At 39.0% G+C, this 24,562-nt stretch overlaps 2 protein-coding genes across 17 annotated transcripts in view; both read left to right on the top strand.

The window, feature by feature from the left end:
• Positions 1-3,628, top strand: part of LOC132488685 (small ribosomal subunit protein uS12-like) — a 36,207-nt gene extending 32,579 nt beyond the window's left edge. The window contains exon 2 of the mRNA XM_060097168.1: positions 3,155-3,628. Coding sequence (XP_059953151.1) covers positions 3,155-3,576 — 422 coding nt within the window. The 3' untranslated portion in view covers positions 3,577-3,628. The remainder of the gene's footprint in view (positions 1-3,154) is intronic.
• Positions 1-24,562, top strand: part of APBB2 (amyloid beta precursor protein binding family B member 2) — a 392,355-nt gene that overhangs the window by 181,900 nt on the left and 185,893 nt on the right. For all 16 annotated transcript variants that reach the window (XM_060110741.1, XM_060110749.1, XM_060110667.1 and 13 more), the window contains 2 exons: positions 5,652-5,720; positions 16,801-17,616. In XM_060110741.1, the coding sequence (XP_059966724.1) occupies positions 5,702-5,720; positions 16,801-17,616 (835 nt within the window). In that variant the 5' untranslated portion in view covers positions 5,652-5,701. The remainder of the gene's footprint in view (positions 1-5,651; positions 5,721-16,800; positions 17,617-24,562) is intronic.

Raw genomic sequence — 24,562 nt, forward strand, 5'->3', positions numbered from 1 at the left:
TGAACACTTGTGAGTTTTCATTTATTTTTGGAAAAAAGGAGTTACACACAACTTTAGCTTACTAAGGAGTAATTTCTCATCCTTATAGCCAAAGGATCAGGCATTGAGAGCAGGAGAAGACACTAGTTTTGCACAAGGTTGCTGAAAGCTGGCTGTGAACCTCCATGGTGGTGGTGGGCAGTGCTCACCCTGCACACTGCTCTCTCTTCCTTCAGACCGGGAGTGGTAACTTGCTTTTACTGGTCCTGGGGTCTGCATTATCTCTTGTCGTTTTCCTATTCTGCCCACTTTTTTTTTTAAATAGTCCTTTAATTAGACCCTCCTCAAAATACTCAATTTAAATGTGTCATCTATTTCCTGTTTGAAGCCTGTTGGGTACAGTGTATAATTACATATTTAAAAAAGGTAAAATACACAATAAAAATAAGGGAAAAATTCTTTTTATTTTAAATTACAAACACAATATCGCAAATAAAAAGACCAGTCAGTTACTAAGGCAAATGTAGCACATAAGTGCCTGATTATAGTGAGATAATTTACTGTAGCGTTCTTGGTCTGGGCGTATCATATTGACAAAAATAAAGGCATTGAGGATTGGAGTGTTATCATATAAAACATTGAACTAATATATATGTATATAATTTTGAATTTTTATATTTATGTCCAATGGTGAGGAAAAGTACATAGCATCTTATACTGAACCAAAATACAAGTGGGCATTCAATTTACTTGTTCACTTCTTTATTTGTTTACTAGTGCTTTTGTGATTTCTGCTTAGGCTGCTCCTCTGTGGTCATGTCGGACATTTATTGAGCTCCATTGGCATTGTCACAAGGCACATAAGCATTATGGATTTTCCTAAATGTGACACATAAAAACACTTCTGGAAGGGAAACCTGTTGCTAGATTGATTCATTTAATTTCATTGTTTGTTTTGAAATCATGATTATATCTCTTTTTTTTTTTTGGCCACACCCCTAGGCTTGTGGGATCTTAGTTTCCCGACCAGGGATTGAACCCAGGCCCCAGGAGTGAAAGCGCAGAGTCCTAGCCACTGGACCACCAGGGAATTCCCACAATTATATTCTTAACGTGGAGCTTGTGGTGGCCTACCCTGGGTCTTGGGTGTCTTGGCAACTCAGTATGTGATTTGTATGGAAACAAAGGCACTTGCTCTGAAAGCTGGTATACCTCCTCTAGCTTACAGCTGAGGGAGCATTTGCTTTGCTTTTTCTGGGAAAAGAAGATAGTATTTTGAGTAGGGTAAAGTTTCAGAATCCACCTACATTCCCTAGGTCAGTACTTCTCCAATAGAAATATAATTCAAGCCACATATGTAAGTTGAAACTTTCTAGTACCCACATTTTAAAAAATGGGTGAAATTAATTTTAACAATGTATCTTATTTAACTCATTATATTCAAAATGTTATCATTTCAACATGTAATCAATGTTTTAAAATTATTGAGATATTTTACATTTATTTTCATGCAAAGGCTCCAAAATCAGCATTTTTTTTAACACTCAACTCAGATGTAGAATTTTCACTGGAAATACTTGATCATAAAGTTTAGAGTTGGAAGTAGATTTACCTACCCAAGAAGTTCCAAACTTATTTAAAATGTTTCCCCCAAAGAGTCAAGCATCAGTTTATAAATTTATATTTAAATTAATGACAATGGACCCTTGAGCAATACTGGGATTGCTCAGGGATTAAGCATTCCCTCCACATCCCAGGATTCAACCAACCACAGATCATGTAGGATTACAGTATTCACTACTGAAAAATAAATGGGTGTAAGTGGATCAGCTCAATTCAAACCTGCGTTGTTTAAGGGTCAACTGCATACTTAAATAAAATTAAAAAGTCACCTTCCAAGTGTTAGTAGCTCCATGTTGCTCTTAGTGGCTACCTGCTATAGAATATTCTTTTTTTTTTTTTTTTTTTTGCGGTTCGCGGGCCTCTCACTGTTGTGGCCTCTCCCGTTGCGGGGCACAGGCTCCGGACACGCAGGTTCAGCGGCCATGGCTCACGGGCCCAGCCGCTCCACGGCATGTGGGATCTTCCCGGACCGGGGCACGAACCCGCGTCCCCTGCATCGGCAGGCGGACTCTCAACCACTGCACCACCAGGGAAGCCCTCGAATATTCTTAAAACCATACTTGAGTGCTTTTATACTTTCTCAGGTTATTAGTTATGTAGAATTAATGCATGCTGCAAAGTCCTCGGAAACTGTTTTACTACATTACATTTATTCATCAAGGATATAAGCACCTAGGGAAAAATAGTTCTGCTTTTTGTGCTTTGTCTCCAGGGCTAGGGAGTGCCTTGCATAGCGTTTAGGTGTTTAATAACTTTATCCTGCTAAATCCTGTTTAGTCTGCAAATTGCAACATAAATTTAACTTTCTCAGGGGAATGTTTCCTGACTCTCCAGGCTCTCTATATCACCTGTTCCTTCATTACATTTTCTCATAGAACTGAATTCTTTTCCTCTAGAACATATATACTTACACACTGATTTGATTAATTTTCTGATTAATATCCGTCTCCCCAACTAGTCTATAAATTCCAAAAGAGGGAAGAATGTGTTTTTGTTCACTAAAGGGCTTCGTGCTCCTAGCATAATTCACGGCACATATGGATTAAATACTGGTCAGATGATAATACTAGCACAGGGCCTTTTTAAAAATGAAGTGATTAGCAGAATGTCCAATTCTTAACTTTATAGAAATCAGAGTTTGTTTTGTGTTGGGGAAAAAGGAATATTTTATTTTAAGTATAATACAAACTAAGATATGCAAATTTTTAATTTTTCTTCAAGCCTTTTCAAAATACTCCTGTAAAGCCTTTTCTTAGCTTTCTTTCTACTTTATTGATATTCATTTTCTTGATAGCTATCACCTCATATCTGCTATGCTTATAACTGAAGGTATACTGAAGACAAAAACTGAAAGAAAGGAAAAGTGAATTGTGAAATACTTTTAAGGAGTTGAGAAAGATATAGGGCAGAAGCAAAGGTGCATAGAGGAAACATCTCTTGCTGTTTCAGGATGGTTTAAATTAAGCCCTTCCTTTTAATTATACAAAAGTAATGAGCCTTACCCACAATATGTGAAAATATAATTTAAAAATGTATAGTCTCTTTCGCTTAGGCCCGTGGCGCCGGCAGGATGGGAAGCTCCATAGCCACCGACGAGACCAGAAGTGGCATGATAAACAGTACAAGAAAGCCCATTTGGGCACAGCCCTGAAGGCCAACCCTTTTGGAGGTGCTTCTCATGCCAAGGGAATTGTGCTTGAAAAAGTAGGGGTTGAAGCCAAACAGCCAAATTCTGCCATCAGGAAGTGTGTCAGGGTTCAACTAATCAAGAATGGCAAAAAAATCACCGCCTTTGTACCCAATGATGGTTGTTTGAATTTTATTGAGGAAAATGATGAAGTTCTGGTTGCTGGATTTGGTCGCAAAGGTCATGCTGTTGGTGACATTCCTGGAGTCCGCTTTAAGGTTGTCAAAGTAGCCAATGTCTCTCTTTTGGCCTTATACAAAGGCAAGAAGGAAAGACCAAGATCATAAGTTTTGATGATCAAAGCAGGATAGTAATAAATTTCCATATGCCAAAAAAAAAAAAAAATGTATGGTGGACCAGTAGACAAGGTTGTCAGGTCATTATCTAAATCATAAGTTGGAAGTAATGCCCATTAAAGATTACTAGTTTGGAAAGGTTAGATTAGAATTTAGTCTTTGCAAATATAAAGTTTCTCAACTTGAATAATGCTTTAGAAAACCACTAACATTTAACTTTTTTTTAACATTTCATGGAACTATAGTAAGCATACAGAAATGTACACATAAGGCTACATCTTGATGAATTTTCACCTCCAGATTAAGAAGTATATTACCATCACAACATCCCAGAGGCTACTTTCTTGCTTCTTCCCCTTTCCTGCCCTCCAGGGCAAACTATCTTGACATAATAGATAGGTTTTTCCTGTTTTTGTACTTTATATAAATGGAATCATGCAGTATCCACATTTGAATTAATATAGCGGTTTGTTATTCTAAATGACATTCCTGATAGCAACTCATTGAAAACAAAAAAGTCTGTTTTCAGTTTTCCTTGTTATGTATCTAATGTGGTAAACTGGCAGTTTACCAGTGTATCTAGTTCTTTATTATTCCTTTAAGACATTTTCTATGTAAATGCAAGTGTGTGTGTGTGTGTATATGCATACACACATATATGTATATGTATATGCTTTTAAAAATTTTACTCAAATTCGATCATGCATATTATTTACCTTTGTGATGTGTCTTAAGGCCCCTTTTGTATCAGGTCATGTAGATTCGATTTATTTTTTTGTAATGGCAGCACAGTACTCTATTGTATGGCTGCATCATAGTTTAATGAAGCACTTATCCACTGATGAACAGCTAGGTTGTTACTGATCTTTTGCTTTTAGAACAGGAGAGTCTATGTAAGTTTGTTTGTAAAATAAATTCTTAGGAAAGGAATTGCTGAGCAGTAGGGTCCATGCATTTTAAATTTGCTCATATATTTCTAAATGGCTGTCCAAAGAGTTTTACCAGTTTTTACTCCCACCAGCAAGATTTGGAAATTCTTATTTCCAGTGTCCTTGCCTTAGATTATGTCTTATCAAGCTTATTAATCTTTGCAGTTAGCTACAGGAAAACTAGTAAGTCATTGTTAGTTAAATTTGCATTTTCTTCAGTTTTGAGTGAGGTTAGTTGTTAGGACTTGTTTCTGTCCTTTGCTCATTTTCCTATAGGCTTGTTTATATTTTTCATAATTTCAAAGAGCTCATTCTATATAAAGGGAATTTACCTTTTTATGTCATCTATGGTGTGAACTTTTTTTTTTAATTGAAGTATAGTTGATTTACAACGTTGAGTTTCAGGTGTACAGAAAATTGATTCAGTTTTACATATATATATCTATATCTATCTATCTATCTATCTATCTATATATATATATATATATATATTCTCTTTCAGATTCTATTCCATTATAGGTTATTTCAAGATATTGAATATAGTTCCCTGTGCTATATAGTAGGTCCTGTTGGTTATCTGTTTTATATATAGTCGTGTATATCTGTTAATCCCAAACTCCTAATTTATCCTTCCTCCCACCTTCCCCCTTTGGTAACCATAAGTTTGTTTTCCATGTCGGTGAGTCTGATTCTGTTTTGTAAATGAGTTCATTTGTAATGATTTTTTTTTTCAGTTTGTTTTTTGTCTTTGTTGTGTTTATAGCCTTTTTTTTTTCCTTAACAGAAGGTTTAAATTTTTATGTGGTGAAATTTACCAGGTTTTTTCTTTACTGGCTTCTGAATTGTGTGTTCTTAATGAGAAAAAGCATTGGAAACTTAAGATCAATAGATAGATAACTTAAACTTGGCATGGAAAAAAAATCTCAAGAAATGTTTGTGGGAAATATGGTTAAGCAGGAATTCAAATTTCACTCAAAAGTGGTTTGGCCAACTATAAGTAAACCAAATTTGGACACTGTCTGCCAAGATTTGCTTAATATTTTTAACAGCTTTTAGAAGAATTTTCAATGCTATGCTTTTTTCCTTTCATGCTTTGTTATTTGGGGTTTTAATTTCTCAAATGATCCCTCTTTTCAGATTTCAGATTATAACCTATTTCCTGCACCATTGCTGACGTCCAGTGACCCATGTCAGAAGTACTTCCAGGTCAGATATACTTTCACATGTTTCAGTGCAGCATACTAGTTGACTATTAAAACTTTAACAAATATATATATACTAGATAATTGTTTTGATGTTAAACTTATGATTTACTATAATAACATGCTTTGGCTTTTTTATTGTTTTTCACTAATGTACTAGAAAGGTGGATCTTTAAAGTAAGATAGAAGAAGTAATTGAACTTAACTGCATGCATGTATTAATTGCATGACTCTACTAATATCATAATGTGAAAACATTTTAGTTGACTATAACAGAAAACTAAACCTCTGTCACATTTTGCCATGTAGGATTGCATGTTATATAGCCTGTGAACTGTTAAATTTGAACAAAGGAGGCATTGGTGGTGAGTCTGCATAAACAGCATCTTAGGCATTGCGGGGTTTGTCTAGAATAGAGCTCCCAATTCAGAATTCTCCCTGGATCTAATGCTGATTAATTTCAGGCCTTAATAAGAAAACCAACTTAATTTCATTGTATGCCCCTTTCTCTGTGTCGTGATGGATGCTAGTCTGCATTCAACGTGGTGTGGGATTTAATTCTTAGCCTCATAGTAACATAATAAGAAAAAAGCAATTGCAATGACATTTTGAATTAAACATAATATAGGACTGTAAGTGGCAAATAGATCTAGGTAGATTCTATATTTGTTAGGGCACATACCAATCCGCAAATTCTGAGTCTCTAAATAAGTAAATTTAAACCATGGACAAATAGATGTTAATGTCCCTAAATTCTAAAATTAAACTCAATAAGTATGTCCAAGTCTTTTTCTCCTTTATATAACACTGCATGTTACATCTCAACAGAGAACTAAAATTAAAACATAATAAAATAAACACTAAGCTAAGTAGAGGCAGTTGAATAGTCATCCTTTTATTAAAGACAGCTGAAAACAAGGTGACCAACCTAAATTCACACAGGAAAATTAGGAACTTAGAGGCAATTCTTAGAAGCCGGTTTAGGGGCAGGGAGTAGATTTTCTTTGTAAATCCATATTTGAATAAGGATATTAATTTTGAAAAATCAAAGCAAATACATGTGTCCTTTGACAAATACATTTTAAGTGTTGAGAAGAATTCCTTCTAGGAATTCTTTAGCATTTAAAGTCTTTTATTACACTGCAAAATAGACTCAGCATGGAAACATAAGAATAAAGCTGACAAACATGTAAACGATGTGTTTTCCTCTAAATAGAGGCGAACTAATCAAATAACTTATAGAAATTTCTTATTGTCACTATATTTTGTTATACCAATTATTCACTTTAACTGTTGTTACTCAAATTGCTTTATTCAATTGGTAGTTATATAAGAGATAATGAAACCGTTATCCAGCATGGTTTTTAATAACAGCTACTACTATCATGCATTGGTATAGGATGTAACACATTTTACAAGGAAAACTGTATTTTTATTTCAGTAGAGTATCATTCCAGCCATTTTTTACCTGAAAATCCAATGGCAGCTAGTGAAGTAGAGTATGGACCAATAATTGGGATAAGGTTTGCTTTCAAGCCCGTTTTCAACTCTTAGGAGCTGTGACTACAAAGAGCCTTTAAAAAAACAAACATGCCACCTCGGTGCTTTGTGACCACCTAGAGGGGTGGGATAGGGAGGGTGGGAGGGAGATGCAAAAGGGAGGGGATATGGGAACATATGTATATGTATAACTGATTCACTTTGTTATAAAGCAGAAACTAACACACCATTGTTAAGCAGTTATACTCCAATAAAGATGGCAAAAAAATGTATAGAAAAATGTTGAATAAAGCCTTTCAACCAAAAAAAAAAAAAAAAAAAAAGCCAGAATGTATACCCTTATATGTCTTGGAAAATTCCTGTTGAACCTTCAAGATTCAACACGGGAGTCCCTTCCGAGTAGGTCTCAGCCTGTGACATAGTAGGGTAATTACCCTATTTCAAGGACACTGCCATTGTTTAATGTTTTTTTTCTCTCTTTGGGAATTGACTTGAGGCCAGCTTATCAGTTTTTCAAGAAAACCTATGTTGTTACTTTAGCTTACCTACTTTTCCTCACCTAAACCAGCTTGATCACTGACTATGTTAATCAAACTTGGCCATAAAACTCTAGACCTATATTTAAAAAATACAATTGTCTTCGGAAGACATCATTTAGAAGAAGATGAAATGATGAAAACAGCTTAGAAATTGAGCAAAGAAAATTTCCTTGGGATAAGCATATAATATCCCAAGGTGACTACATCTGCTGGGTGTGATGTTGGAATACCAGGTTATTTTCCCACCTGGAGTGCCTTTCTCTTCCTTGTCCACTGGTGGACCCTAACCCTAACCCTATCCTTCAAGACCCAGCTCAGCCGTTCCTTCTGTGGGAGTCTTCCTTGAACCTCTGTCCTCATCTTTAATACCTTCTTCTTGTAAGACCCTGTGCGTACTTTAGCCGTTGGGAGTTTTGTTAATAACGTATCCTTGTCTCTGCCCTGTCTGAGTTTCCCGAAGAAAAGTGTTTGGTGCATCTTTCTTGACTTTCCTCAGATCCACTTGGGATGTTGAGCAGAGAGAGCCCTCAGGCAGTTTAGCTGAATGGGACCTGGGAAGCCCCTTAGGTGGGTCAGACCTAGCGGGTAAAATCACCTCTTTATCTTAGAGCCTGGGGAAGTTGTCCTGTGAACCAGCTGTGTGCTCCTGGTTTAAAAACTTCTAAGGTTCTAATCCTGTGATCTCTCTGACCCAGGGACCCAAGCTGCCTCCTAATAACCTTTGCCTCCTTTGTTCATAGAGAAGTTCTTATCATTTTTGTCACATTGAGAGTTTACTTTCATGAGTAATTTCAGGAAACCAGCTTTATCCTGCCTCTCCTTCCTAAAAGAAAAAAAAAATCTGAGTTTACTTCATTTCCTTAATACTTTGAGGTCTAGTTCAAAAGGCAACATTCCTCAGGGCAGAAGTTTTGCTGTTAACTCCTCAGTGGAAATGAAGTTGTATAGCAGAAAAATAAAAAAATGAAGAAAATGTGAAGTCTCATTTAAGAATTGGTCAGGCATTGAGCTTCCCCGGCCCGTTTGTCAATTTCCAATTTTGTTAAACATGCCAAGGGAGCAGAGGGAGAGCAGCAGGTTATTGAAGAGAGGAGTTTCCTGTTATTACTGACAAACTTTCTTTGACAGGAGGCTAGAGGTCTCAGAAAAGAGAAGGGGGGAGGGCAGGTTTAACTCCGGGCTCCAGCATGGGTTTGTATTAGGATGTCACCTGAGTTACGGGGTTACATCTCAGGGCTGGGATCTTTGCGACTCAGGGTTTGAGGAAAGCTTTGTTAGCCATGAAATTAAAGTGACCCTGGCTTACCTAATTTTAGTTAGGCTTCATAAAAAATACTCTGTGCATTATATTAACTACAGCTCTTTTAGTTGCTGAAAATCTATTAGATTCAATACCCTGGAAGTCCCGGCACCTCATGTTTCAGGCATGACTCGTTTCAGGGATTCCAGCCATGTCATTAGGGCATGTTCACTTTCTCTCTGTTTCCTGGCTCTGTCTGCCCATTTGTTAGGTCTTACGTACACAGGTGTCTCTTCATGGTGACCTCTTAAAGCTCTAGGCTTATATCTTCTAGTTCAAGAAAAAGAGAAAAGAGAGCACTTCTCTTCTGATCATTCTGGCAGAAGGCTTAGGATTGGTCATATGCTTTTCCTTGAGCCAGTCACCACAGCCATGGAGATTTGCTCCTCTGATTGGCTGGGCCTAGGCCATGGATCTCATGAATAAGAGGTAGAGTCATCTCTGCCTGAAACACAGGGGCTGAATTCCTCTGTGAGAGCAGGTATTTTAATTTTGTCAGTTTTGTTCACTTCTGTCTCCTCAGCAGTTAGAACTGTATCTGTCGCATAGTAATGCACGAAAAAATATTTGTTGAATGAATGAATGAGCGTGGACGGAGGCTGATTCTCAAGAAAAACTGTAAAGCTTCTACATGCCAGGTCATGACAGATGTTTGTGCATTGTCCATGCAGGAGAATGACAGCAGTAATAATATGAGCTCTTGTCACACTCTTAGCTCTGAACGTATACTGAGCTCTGGACTAGGAATCGAGCCTCTTGAATTGATGTTGGATCTTTGTGAGTTATGCTCAAGACAGCATGATGAATAGATGCGGAGGTGATGGCAAAGTCATGGGTCCCATTCACCTTCGAGATATCCAGGGGCAGAACCACCTTTGTACTGAAGACTGGCCCTCAGGGTTATCGGCATTTGCTTGCTCATTCCTCATTCATTTTGCTTGTTTTGTACACTGTTGTGTTCTTGACCTTGAGAACAGCAACTGGCATGTAATAGATGCTCCGAGAGTATTTAGTTAATGAATGAGTGAAAAATATTTAGTTAATAAATGAGTGAACCAAACATTTATTGAGTGCTCTTATGTGCCAGGCTTTGTAAAAGGAACTGGAAACTCTGGAATATAAAAATGAAAGGGGAATGCAAATCAAAATTAAATCACACTTGTTTGGGTAGCTATAATCAAAAAGAGACAATAGGAAGTATTGACAAGAATGTAGAGAAATCAAAACCTTCATGCATTGCTAGTGGGAATGTAAACTGGTACAACTGCTTTGCAGAACAGTCTGGCAGTTCCTCACAAGGTTTTATATACACACACACGCACACACACGTATACATATGGTATGTATGTCTATATATATGTGTGCACATCACAGGAGAATTATAATCAGCAGTTCCACTCTTGGGTATATATCCAAGAGAATTGAAAACATATGTCCACACAAAAACTTGTACACAAATGTTCATAGCAGCATTATTCATAATAGCTAAAAAGTGTAAACAATCCAAATACCTGTGTTAACTGATGAACAGATAAACAAAGTGTGGTAGATCCATACAGTAGAATATGATTTGATTATAAAAAGGAATGAAGTAGTGATACATACTAAAACATGGATGAACCTTAAGGATACACATAAATGAAGGAAGCTAATCACAGAGACCACGTATTGTATGAGTCTGTTTATATGAAATGTCCAGAGCAGGCAAACCCATGAAGACGGAAAGTAGATTAGTGGTTTTCAGGGGATTAGGGGAGAGAGGAATAGAGAGTGACTGCTAGTGAGTACAGGATTTCCTTTTGGGGTGATAAAAATGTTCTGCAATTAGGTTGTAGTGATGAATGCCCAACTCTGTGCATATGCTAAAGATCCCTGAATTATACTTCTAAAAAGTGAACTTTATGGTATGTGAATTATATCTCAATAAAACTATCATAAAAAGTGAACAAAACAGTCACTGCCCTCAAGGCACTTGCAGTGTTGAAGGGGAGAGAGACCTCTCAATTGATATTATGGAATAGTATAGAAGTGCTGATGTGAACTGCATGTCACACACCTAGCACAGAGGATTATGTTCAGGAGTCAGAGAAGACCTAAAGGAGGACATGTGAGCTGGGTTTTGAAGGATTTATAGGAGTTTTCAGGCAGGAAATAGGGCAGGGGTAAAGCAGATGAGGGCAAAGGACCTTCCCGGGCAGAGGAAACAAATTCTATGTGCAGAGGCAAAGAGTAGTGAAGAGGCTTAGCATCCTCAGAAAAGTTCACTGTTGCTGTCATGTAGGGACCACAGCGGGAGGGGGAGGTGCAGTGACAGGAGATGCCATGGGAAGGGTAGATTTAGGCTAGCAGAGGAGAATTTGAAGTGCCTTGTATACTGAGCTGAATTTGGACAACAGGGAGCCAGTAGAAATTTTTAAACTGAGAATTGCACAGTCCATTTGTTTTTAGAATTGCAGAGGATGAACTGTGTCAAGGTAGACTGGAGTTTGAGAGACTGTTGTGCTTGGGAGATATAGAAGGAAACTTCAAGTGGTGAGAACCTGAAAGCAGCCATAAAGATGGTGAGAAGGGGGAACTCAATTTATTGGAGAAACGTTTTCCAGTAAAATTGACAGAATTTGGTAGGATAAGAAACTCAAGAAGGGCTATTCCCAGGTTTCCAGGCAGGGAATTCGGGAGAATGGCAATGCCATGAGTTCTCAGTTAGCATCTAGCCCATGCATTAGTGGACTTAACTTCTCCTCTTTCCCCAGTTTATAGGGAGTAGTATACCAAGTTATCTTTGATCTACAACTATAGTAAAATCATGTGAGGCAGAGAAAAATGGAACCAGCTTAAATACACCAACTTTTGATTAGAGTCTCAATATAGCATCTTTCATTCTATATCCTTTCATTTCCACGTCCATAGAGCATCTGTTTTTCAACATAATTTGTTATATTACTGTTATGTTGCTATCTCCCATTCTACTTAATTCTCTTCTGTTCAGTGTTATTAATGATGCAGATGGTAAACAGGAGGAGGTAAGGAACAGAGGAAGGCCCAGAATTGGGTGGTGGGGATCACAGGGTGACAGGAGCACGTGTGCTGTGTGCACCAGAGCTTCTGCTGGGCCTCCAGTTTTCTTCACACCAAAGCACGGAGAACTTTAAGCTGTTGGGATCACAGCTGGTGAGAAATGATGTTTGGCAAAGAAGTACACCAGTCTGCTCTGGGTCAAAAAAAAAAAGGCTATTTGACTCTAAATAGTCTTTTCTTTTTTGGGGAGTTATGACAGAATTGAACAGGAATTTTCTTGAGCTGAGACTGAGGAACAAAATAAATTGGTCTAGACAGTATTGAAAGATTTTATTTTAAATCTTACCCAGATGCTGCTTGCATGGGGGGAAAGCTGAGATAACTGACCACTGATCACCTTTTCCCTTTCTGAGAGCATTAGTCTTTTTCAAGGAAAGGAAAAATGAATTTACTATTGACTATTTAGGCAGTAATGGTGGTTTCCTTTTCAATCTTTAATAAGAAACTCAAAAATTTAACCTAGGCTTTTTAAGTAAACATTTCTTGAGATGTTAATGAAACACTTGTCTTTTTCATTTTATTCAACAGTTTATTCTACGAACATTTACTGAGTACCTACTGCATGATAGGCCACTGTGCTTGTTGCTGGAAGTCACAGCTTAGTGATAAACTCAAATAGGTTAAAAATAAAACAGTGTGAGAAATGCTGTTATGATATGGAGAAATGGAGATAGGTTTATGAAAGGCGTAGAAGAAGCAGCCCTGGAATCTGTCTAGAGGGGCAAGAGAAGGTTTCCCAAAGAGGTGACATCTACCCTGAATCTTAAAGGTGGAGCAGAAATTTGCCAGGAAGGAGGGAGGGATGCTGAGAATGTGTGCATGTACAAGGAACATGACATGTGTGACCAGAGTGTTCCAAGAGCCTCTGAAATCATTAACATGCATATATATCATCTTTTTCTTCCAAATCTCTCACTTACTGCAGTGGTTCTCAGCCTTGGCCACACACTGGAATCACCCAAAGAACATTTCATTTTAATACCCTGAGTGGGCCCAATACCAAACTAATTGAATCAGAATTTGGGAGTGTCTTAGGGGGTGGGGCCTGGGCTTCTGGGCTTTTTAAAAGCTCCCCAAGGTATGCATGCAGCTAGGGTTGGAGCAATCCCTTGTTCCTGTCACACCTGTTCCCTTACCTTTCAGAGACCTCTGACCCCTTGGCCTTTTCCTTTTCCCCTAGCTCTTCACCCTCCTCCCGGCTCCGTCTCCTGCCCTCCCCAGGCCAGATCCTGGAGTGCATTCCTCACTGTTCACATCTGACACCTTAATCATGTACCCCTCTGTGCCTATTTCTTTCCTTTTTAAAAATCCCATTCCAAAGGTTGCCTTTTCATTTTCTGTCTGACTTACTTCACTTCACTTACTTCACTCAATCTCTAGGTCCATCCATGTCACTGCAAATGACATTATTTTTTACTTTTTTATGGCTGAGTAATATTCCATTGTATATTTGCACCACATCTTCTTTATCCATTCCTCCGTTGATGGACATTTAGGTTGCTTCCATGTCCTGGCTATTATAAATAGTGCTGCAATGAACATTGGGGTACCTATATATTTTCGAATTACAGTTTTCTCCAGAAATATATCCCCAGGAGTGGGATTCCTGGATCATATGGTAGCTCTATTTTTAGTTTTTTAAGGAATCCTCATACTGTTCTCTATAGTGGCTATACCAATTTATATTCCCACCAACAGTGTAGGAAGGTTCCCTTTTCTCCACACCCTCTCCAGCATTTATTGTTGCAGATTTTTTTGATTCTGACCAGTGTGAGGTGATATACCTCACTGTAGTTTTGACTTGCATTTCTCTAATAATTAGTGATGTTGAGCATCTTTTCATGTGCTTTTTGGCCATCTCTGTGTCTTCTTTGGAGAAATGTCTATTTAGATCTTCTGCCCATTTTTTGTTTGGGTTGTTTTTTTTTTGATATTGAGCTACGTGAGCTGTTTGTATATTTTGGAGATTAATCCTTTGTCCATTGCTTCATTTGCAAATATTTTCTCCCATTCTGAGGGTTGTCTTTTCGTCTTGTTTATGGTTTCCTTTGCTGTGCAAAAGCTTTTAAGTTTAATTAGGTCCCATTTGTATATATATATATATATATATATTTTTTTTTTTTTTTTTTTTTTTTTTTTTTCCCGGTAGCGGGCCTCTCACTGTTGTGGCCTCTCCCGTTGCGGAGCACAGGCTCCGGACGCGCAGGCTCAGCAGCCATGGCTCACGGGCCCAGCCGCTCCGCGGCATGTGGGATCCTCCCAGACCGGGACACGAACCCGTGTCCCCTGCATCGGCAGGCGGACTCTCAACCACTGCGCCACCAGGGAAGCTCATGTTTTTATTTTCATTACTCTAGGAGGTGGATCAAAAAAGATCTTGCTGCGATTTATGTGAGAGAGTGTTCTGCCTATGTTTTCCTCTAAGAGTTTTATAGTATCCAGTCTTAACACTTAGGTATTTCACCCATTTTGAGTTTATTTTTGTGTATGGTGTTAGAAAATATTCTAATTTTATTCTTTTACCTGTAGCTGTCCAGTTTTTCCCAGCACCACTTATTTAAGAGACTGTCTTTTCTCCACTGTATACTCTTGCCTTCTTTTTTCATAGATTAGGTGACCATAGGTGCATATGTTTATCTCTGGACTTTCTATCCTGTTTCATTGATCTATATTTCTGTTTCTGTTCCAGTACCATACTGTTTTGATTATTGTAGCTTTGTAGTATAGTCTGAAGTCAGGGAGCCTGATTCCTCCAGCTCTGTTGGCTCAAAGTTTTTACCTGTCACATCCAGGGTATAAAAGCCACTTAAATATTAACTCACCAAGAAATTTTGATGGTATTCTTTCTGAAAATGTTTATAATTATAAGCAGAGTAAATAAAAAATTCTCCCTAATAACATTGCTAGGATATAGTATCTAACATCGTAAAATAGCCTCATAGCAATTTTTTTGCCATACCTTCTAAAAAGCCAGCAGATTGCCAGGTTTTTTATAATAATGTCACTCTAAATACCCAGAAGTCTAAATGTAATTTTCTCTTGTGTGCCTATGTTATGGTTGTGTGTCTCAGGGAAAACTTCATGTGGGTTCAATATGGACCCTTTTCATATCAAATGCTGCTCTGGAGTGAGGTTGAATTATAAATTGAAATATGTTTTCTGTAAAATGGTAGTAGTAGCCAAAACAGTATACATTTTTGTTTAAAATTTAGTCATCAGAATAGTGTTTAAAAGGGAAAAACAAACCAGATTCTCAATGAAGCCCAAGTGCAGTAGGTGCTGGGTAAGCAGGAATTCTTATAAATAATAATTCTAAAGATTGGGGCCCAAAGTCTAACCACTTTGGGTTACAGCCTTAGCTATCTCTGTGGACCATATGGTCATTCTGTTGTAAATATGGACACTGCCTGGAGTGTACAGATGTTCCCTAGCTTCCAAGAAGCACACAGACTCTAGAATCACTGGGTAACTCTTTTCTAAAATAGCTCATCCTGAGTATCGGATGATGGAAAGGGATACCTCTAAGCTTCCGAACAGTAGAACATTCTTACCTTCCTTCCCTGCGGAGGTCTCTGTTTTGCCTGGTGGAGGAAGAGGGAGTTGTCACAGTACAATTTCAGGAATGTTGGGAGCTGTGCTTTGGTTCATCTCCTGCTGGTGTAGAGCCCACGGAGGTCTCTGGAGGGCAAGGGATCAGATAAGAAAGAAGTCATTCCTTATAGACTGAGAAATCTGAAACCTTAGAAATTCTTGCTGATGAATTTTATTCCCTTCTAGTCTGAGAAACCTTTCTGTCTTCCTAGCAAGAGACGCATGGAACAAATCACTGATGGTGTGAACAATATTTGAGATAAATGCAACTGTCAGATAATTTCCTAGGAGTTCTACAAGGGCTTGTGGTGACTGCAAACCGCTGAGTCTGTGTTTTAATTCAGTGGAATATATTCAGACTCCTTTGGGGAGTCTAACACGTCTTTAGCCAAGGGCTCAATGCTACATTATTAGTAATAGTTTTATGTGAGTATGTATGTTCTTGAGCAATTAAGCCATTTCTCCAAAATTTCTGTTTAGTACAAACAGTAAGCCCAGGTCAGAAATGTTCACAAGACATTATCAAACTCTAATGGAGGTTTGATTTTTCCTGGTGTTCAGAACACAATTTCTAAACATGATGAAGAAAAATTACCTTGGATGTATGGTGCTTCATTGAACAGTGACCTTTCAGGTTAATTAAGAAAGCTGGAGCCCCAGAGGATTTTTGAGCAACTTTTTTGTTGCCTGAGGGAACGACAGAATAGAAATGTGATGTAAATGTTTAGAAAGGGGATGATTTGCAAGGCTGTGAAAAAGCAAAGACCAGCTGCTGGAAGAAAATGCTTTTATATGATTTCAAAAGAGAGATACTTTTTTAAGTAAAATTTGGACCCTCAGACCTCCTAGCTTTTCTATAAATTGGCTTTTGTGTATCCACATTAAGCCTTTTATTTGCTCCTGTTTAATGTATGATCAAACGTTGAAAAGAGAGAGGAAAATGGGTCCGTTCTACAAAACTGCAACGGAAGCATTGGTTCTTTCAATTTTCTGTATAGAAATGTTTGATCACTCTCTATGCTAAGTAGTTTAATCATGCCAGGCGTCTAATGACCAGTTTTCTTTTTTTTTTCCAGCTGACTCAGGTGTAGACACTTTGGCAGTGTTTATGGCCAGCAGCGGAACGACAGACGTCACGAATCGGAATAGCCCAGCCACACCACCAAACACCCTTAATCTCCGTTCCTCCCACAATGAATTGTTGAACGCTGAAATAAAACACACAGAAACCAAGAACAGCACACCCCCCAAATGCAGGAAAAAATATGCACTAACTAACATCCAGGCGGCAATGGGCCTCTCGGATCCGGCCTCACAGCCCCTGCTGGGAAATGGCTCTGCCAACATCAAGCTGGTGAAAAATGGAGAGAACCAGCTCCGGAAGGCTGCAGAACAAGGGCAGCAGGACCCCAACAGAAACGTCAGCCCCACTGCAGTCATCAACATAACTTCTGAGAAGTTAGAGGGTAAAGAGCCCCACCCACGGGATTCCTCGGGCTGCGAGATTTTACCCTCCCAGCCCCGAAGAACCAAGAGCTTCCTGAATTACTATGCAGACCTGGAAACCTCAGCCAGAGAACTCGAGCAGAACTTGGGCAACCAGCATGGGGCTGAGGAAGAGAAGGCCCAGCCAGGCCAGAGTCAGGCCTCCACCGTCGCTGGGAATGGCGACTTACTGCTGCAGAAACCAAACAAACCCCAGTTCAGCCCTGAAGATGGCCAGATAGCCACCGTATCATCCAGCCCGGAGACCAAGAAGGATCATCCTAAAACGGGGGCCAAAACCGATTGTGCACTCCACCGGATCCAGAACCTGGCACCGAGCGACGAGGAATCCAGCTGGACGACCCTGTCCCAAGACAGTGCCTCCCCCAGCTCCGCAGATGAGACAGGTACCTGGGAAAGGTGTAGCCTACGGTGGCACTTTCTTTTGGTGTTTTCCCTTACTGATGGAATTAATCTCTACACTGACCCCCTCCCCCCAAATTTTCATCTGCAGGTAGAGAAGAACATGAGCCTCTTGGGGTAAAATTGGGCAATTTGTGTGAAAATATCATTAGATTCCTCAGCGGTTTCATTTTGATTCATACATAAGTTGTTTGTCCCGGGAAGCATAGCTCCCCGGTGTTAAGTACAGTAAAACATCACCTATTTAGCAACTATACTGCCAGTGGTTAGGTGAACTATTTCTATATACTATGTAGATATGCTGGGTTTTGTTAAGGAAAATAATAAAAGGGAGACACTTGCCAGGGGCAGGATATAACCTGAAAAAGAGAACCAAGTATTTTAAAATTCTCAGAAAAAACTTATTTATGCTCAAACTAATGAAAAGTTTAAGGTTTAAAAAGTTGAAAGTCGGGCCTCCCTGGTGGCGCAGTGGTTGAGAGTCCGCCTGCCGATGCAGGGGATACGGGTTCGTGCCCCGGTCTGGGAGGATCCCATATGCCGCGGAGCGGCTGGGCCCGTGAGCCATGGCCTCTGGGCCTGCGCGTCCGGAGCCTGTGCTCCGCAACGGGGGAGGCCACAACAGTGAGAGGCCCGCATACCGCAAAAAAAAAAAAAAAAAAAAAAAAGTTGAAAGTCTATTCATTAAAGACATTTCCCTTTTGACCTTTACTGGGGAACATTTTATTAGCCTTGTTCAAGTGATATTTGAAAGTGAGAAAGTAGTGTCTCTTTTAACATATATTTAGAAGTTTTGGATTTTAACTAGTCTAGTTGAGACCAGTCTTTCCTGACTTTTGTCTATATTTTGTAACATCTTTGGATTTTTCAGAGGAGTGAAAATTGTCACAGAAATGAACAGGGTCCTAAAAATCAGCTACTTTTAATCTTATCTTCTCAAAACCCCTATTTTACTGATCATGAGACTAAAAGACTGGAGAACTGTATTGTGTCTGAATTCACTGTAAACAAGCACTCACAAAGGCTTATTTCTTTAACCTAACCCTGCCTCTGGTGGATCCCAGGGCTCTGTTAATGTGATACAGATGTAACAGATAGAACCACCAGGGAAGGAACTGACATTTTCCCCACCTGTAAGTCAGAGAAATTACAAAGACTACAGATGGGAAAATAGGAGAAAGTAAGACATTAACTTGTTTAAAAAAACAACAAAAAAAGTGTTTTTGAAGTGCCCTTTAAAACCAGAGTGCTTTAAATGATAGATTTTATCAGCATCCTGTAGCTGGATATGGCAGTAGGGAGGTTGAGATGAGCCCATTCATCTCAGAAATGCCTGGATCTGCACGTTATTGGAATCGTAATTATGTATAGTAATGTCACTGAGTTCACAACTCTCTATTACTTTTCACATTTAGAGACTTCATATCCTGTAGCAGATGGACACTGTCACCTGCTAGTGTTTGAATCTATATAAATGGCTCCTTGAGTGTCTCACATTCAAACTCAACCTCATGTGTTCAGCGCCCTCCACTGAGGCCACACTCTCTTCCTCACGTCGTGGCAGCCTTTCTGCTGCTCTTCCAGGACCTGTGCTCCCTTTTGTAGCTATATTTTAAATTTTACTGAAAGGTATTAAGTAACAGTAAAGTCTCCTCGGTTCCTCACTCTGGCCCCCTTTTTTCCCGTGACAACCACTACTTTTTTTTTAGTTTTTATTTTTTTCAGAAACTATTTTAGGCATATACCCACATTTATAATAAATATTAAAATTTACCCAAATTTTATAATGATATTTTTAAAGAGTCCTTACCATTTAGAGATACATACTAAAATATTATAGTATAATATAATATATTATACTATAATATCGTATATGGGATTTTGCCCATAAGCTGATCCTTGTTAAAGGTGGGTACATAAGGGTTTATTATTCTGTTCTCTCTCATTTTGTATGTTTAACATTTTCCACAGTAAAAATTAAAACAAGAAAAAAAATGACACATTACATTGTTTTATAAATGCTTTGCTTTTTCCACCAAAGTATATATTTTGCAGATCAGTTCATATCAGGATATAGCATTTTTCTACCTCAGGCTGAATTTAAGTATTAAGCATGCTGTTCCACCCTCTTCAAGCTCCATGATTTATTTAATGATTCCCTCGCTGCTGAGTGTTTAGTGTATTTCTTTCCCTGGCCCCTTCGCCTATTGAGTGCTGGTGTCAAAAAGGGCTGGTGGTGAGCACCAAGTTTATTTTTAATTTAATTTAATTTAATTAATTTATTTATTTGGCTGCATCAGGTCTTAGTTGCAGCATGCAGGATCTTTTGTTGTGGTGTGCAGGCTTCTCTTTAGTTGCGGCGTGAGGGCTTCAGGGCGTGCGGGCTTAGTTGTCCCACGGCATGTGGGATCTTAGTTCCCAGACCAGGGATCAAACCCGCGTTCCATGCATTGGAAGGCAGATTCTTAACCACTGGACCACCAGGGAAGTCCTAAGAGCACCAAGTTTAAACTGTACCTGTACACTGTCTTGGTCCACTGCCACTCTCTCCAGGGGGCCTTTCCAGGGTCCCCTTGGCTCACCACTCATTTGCCCGGTGTCCTGGTGTTACTTGCTGCTGGGTTTCTCTACAGAACCCATTACAGGGCTTGGCATGTGATGTGAACTGGATTAGAGTTTTCTGACATGTTGGGGGATACATTCATTTATCATTCTTAAAGTTGCTTTTGAAGACCTTGAATTTTAGAGTAAGGATGGCAGTATGGTGATGGCCCATAATGGCTAGCTAAGGATAGACATTTTGAATCAGATGTGCTTGAAAAAGTGTGTTAGCTGTGACCCAACTCTCTAAAGCTGTGAGACTGAGTTTTTTACAAATGCTAGAAACCATCCCTTCAAAATCATCACTTCGGGATCTTTATTTCAGCTTAATGCAATGCCTCAGAATATTAATAATATTTGGGAATTCTTTTGGAATTTCCTTAGAGCCAGTTGTGAACTCCAACTGAAAAGACACCTCTTTACTTCATGATCACACATATCACATAAATTAGCGAGTAAAGTAAAATAATTGATTATTCAGCATTGGTATTTTGAGTTCATCTTTCCAGTGAAACATACTGTTAGTGTTCACAATGATCACAATCAACTTTTTTTTTTTTTGGCCACACCGTATGGCACCTGGGATCTTAGTTCCCCGATCAGGGATCGAACCCATGCCCCCTGCATTGGGAGTGCGGAGTCTTAACCACTGGACTGCCAGGGAAGTCCCACAGTCCATTTAAATTAAACACTTCTAATGGTGAAATCATTATTATATATGTTTTATATAGTATATATGAGTTTATATATATATATATGTAAAATAAACACAAACTACTAATTGTTGAAAGAAAATAAATAAGAGCAAGTATTTTGTCAGATACTAGTATGCAGCGCCATGGTACATATATACATATACACAAAGTGTACATACTTGCTTATTCACTGTGTGCTAAGCAAATATGCATCACAGTGGTGTATGTTGTATGACTAAATCTTGACCCAGTTATCTTTGGATTGTAGACTGTGCTTTGGGGAGCCTGGAAAAATAAATAGACTCATTTCTACCTTAGGGGCATGCTTTCCAAGTTAGAATGCTATTTATAAAATAAAATGCACTGCCCAGCCCAGAGATTGACCACTTTCTATTTCCCTTTCTTTCTGAATTGCCCAACTCGGCATGCTAGTAACTTTCTTTGCACAGTCAATCATGTATATATGTTTCTCCTCTTTTCCTCCTATGTAGTCTGTCCTTTGAGAAGCAAGAGGTTATTAGAAGCGGGGGGTGGCAGGGAAGCATCAGCGGAATTACTGAGTTTCATAGGAATTTAGAAAAGTTCAAAAGAATGCCCTGACCTGGATTCTAAAGGAAAGTGTTGCATCATTTTGGTACTTGAAAGTGGGAACCTTAAGTCTGTTCAGGTTTTGCCAGAGATGCAGTCCCCTCGATGGCCCCAGGTAAGCATGATGGCTCAGATAGATATAGGTTGGTCAGATTGTGTGTAGTCTTTCCATTAATCACCTGGTGGGGTTTTTTTTTGGTTTTTTTTTTTTGCGCTACGCGGGCCTCTCACTGTTGCGGCCTCTCCCATTGCGGAGCACAGGCTCCGGACGCACAAGCTCAGCGGCCATGGCTCACCGGCCCAGCCGCTCCGCGGCATGTGGGATCTTCCCAGACCGGGGCACGAACCCATGTCCCCTGCATCGGCAGGCAGACTCTCAACCACTGCGCCACCAGGGAAGCCCATCACCTGGTGTTTTATGTTTGCTTCATGAAAACTTTGGAAAGACACAACATTCTGATACCACCAGGGTACCTAGTTTGTACCAACAGGTAACTTAGGTTTAATTTGGGGCTTAATAAAATTGAAGATATAAAATGTGAAACTGGATGGATCTTGTGGAATAGGCATTTCAAAATTAGGTTCATTACTAAAGTGTACAAAGGCAGAATATACACCGAGAAAATCAAATCTAGATGGTGTGACAGTGGGCCCAGTGCTGCATTAATTTATCATTGAGAGGATGGGCTCTAGAGTCAACTTCCCGAGTTCAAACCTCAACTAGGTTCCATGTAGGCAATTTGCATAGCCTCTCAACTGTAAACTGGGGGTGCTAGTAGGGTTTTATCATAGATCTGTTGTGAAGATTAAGTGAGAGCATCTTTGAAGAGCTCTTAGAACAGTGTCTGGCATATAGCAGGAGCTTAATAAATATCAGTGCTTATCATTATTAGTGATAATCATTATCAGTACAGCAGTGAGATAAAAGTTTACGTCTCTCTTAATTACGGATTACCTATATTTTGGGCTCTGATTTTATTACATATTAAGAAACTTTTTAAAAATTGGAGTGTAGTTGCTTTACAGTGTTGTGTTAGTTTCTGCTGTACAGTGAAGTGAATCAGCTTTATGAATACATATATCCCCTTTTTTGGATTTCTTTCCCATTTAGGTCACCACAGAGCATTGAGTAGAGTTCCCTGTGCTATACAGCAGGTTCTCATTAGTTATCTATTTTATACATAGTGGTGTATATATGTCAATCCCAGTCTCCACATTCATCCCACCCCACCCCCCGTTTCCACCCCTGGTCTGCATACGTTGGGCTCTGATTTTAGTTAGGACTTTCTGCATCTTCTAAGGGCAGGGATTGGTTTATCTTCATCTTTGTGCTGTCAGTGCCTGAAATATAGCAGGTAAACTTAGTAAATAAATAATGACTAATTGAATAAAAATGGAAACGATCTACATATATCTCCAAATGGCCCTGATGTATTGAGTAAATCATTTAATATTATATTTTAATCAATGCCTGATTTTGATATTGGGTACATATTTTTAACTTAATTGATGATATTGCCTCACAGTGGAGGGGGGATACTGATTAACAAATTCCTGGGGAAGGCACAGTGAAATTCTGGGTGCCAGGTCTTGTTTGTGATACTCTCTCACACTCAGGTGGCCATGCTGGGACTTGAACCAAGATCTTTGGACCTAGCATCCAGCGCTTTTCCACTGTATCATAGTTCTGAGACCTAGGCTCGTGGCACCAGTGGCTGGATACATCAGACTTTATCCACCTCAACTAGATTATCCTGATAATCTGAAAGATAGAAAATTATATTTTAGAGGAATTTTCCATTCCTGCAAACAGTTGAGTTTTAGCTCAATTTTCAGCTCCTCTGTGAGGAGGAGCTAGACCCTCTGAGCTGTTGAAAGTCCTTTTTCTGTACCTCAAGGAAATATTTCCAATTCTCTGTTATCACATTCCTCTCAGCAGTTTGTAACCTTACTGGAAAGTTTTTGTTTAGACTTGGAGCTCCATGAAAGTAGGAGCTGAGTCTTCATTACGTGTGGATGTGAACCTCTTCACACAGTACGTAACACATAGTGACAGGCTCCATAAATGTTATCAGTTTGCTGGTTAGGTAGATGGAGCTGGACCACAAACATGCATACTTTGAGGTCTGCTACATCAGTACAGCTTTAGAAATAGAAAAGGTAAGCACAACTTGTATAAAATAATTGTTCAGAGCACCTGGATACGGTGATTCTTAATTTGTATTCTAGGCTCCAGGGAGGGGTGAAGAGTTGGGGCCAGTAGTTCAGTGTGTCACAGACGTTCTTTGTGTTTGAGTTTTTAAGTCTGCAAGTCAGAATAGCCAGGGTTAAGGAAAAGGACCATTTTGTTTTCACTTACCTTCACACTTTGCCTTGCATTGTAAGTTGAACCATGTTGCTCGAGAGTTTGAATCCTTTGCTGTCTTAAGTTGATTGGTTTCCAGTCTTGAGGCAAGCAAAGTGGAACTCTTTTGCAAGTTGGATAGCTGGTGAGGGCAAAAGCCAAGGCACAAACCTAATTATGTCAACGCAATTGGCAGCACTAATTATTTCTGGACTTAGCTAGCTTAAGAGTGTTAGAGCTTTGGATAAGTTTATATTATTAACTTTCCGAAACGTCTTCTAAATGTTCATTTTATGTCAAATGGATTTTGGTAATTTCAACCATAAATTATTTTTAAATTGCTTTTTGAAAGCTCCTATCCCTTTAAAAAAAAATTCCAGGATATAGAAAAGACCCAGTGTTCAGCTGGTTTGTCCTGCTGAATTAATTTTAATCTTTCAAACACCCTTTAGTGATTCACTAGCCTTCTTGTCTTGTCTTCTCAGTTGAGCGTTCCCTGATGTGACAGGAGGAATTCAAGAAGACAGATGTGAGATGTTTCCAAAATAGCTCGGACACATAGTTCTGGGATGGATGGTGTGATTTCCAAATTAGATTTTAGTATCTCGGGAGTAAGATGTATAAAAAGATTTTTTATCTCACCTCATGAACTTAAGGAAGAAAATGATTTTGCTCAATTAATTATTTTTGGAAAGTTCTAGA

The sequence above is a fragment of the Mesoplodon densirostris genome, chromosome 1 (genome assembly GCF_025265405.1).
Source record: "Mesoplodon densirostris isolate mMesDen1 chromosome 1, mMesDen1 primary haplotype, whole genome shotgun sequence".
In the NCBI taxonomy this organism is placed as follows: Eukaryota; Metazoa; Chordata; class Mammalia; order Artiodactyla; family Ziphiidae; genus Mesoplodon; species Mesoplodon densirostris.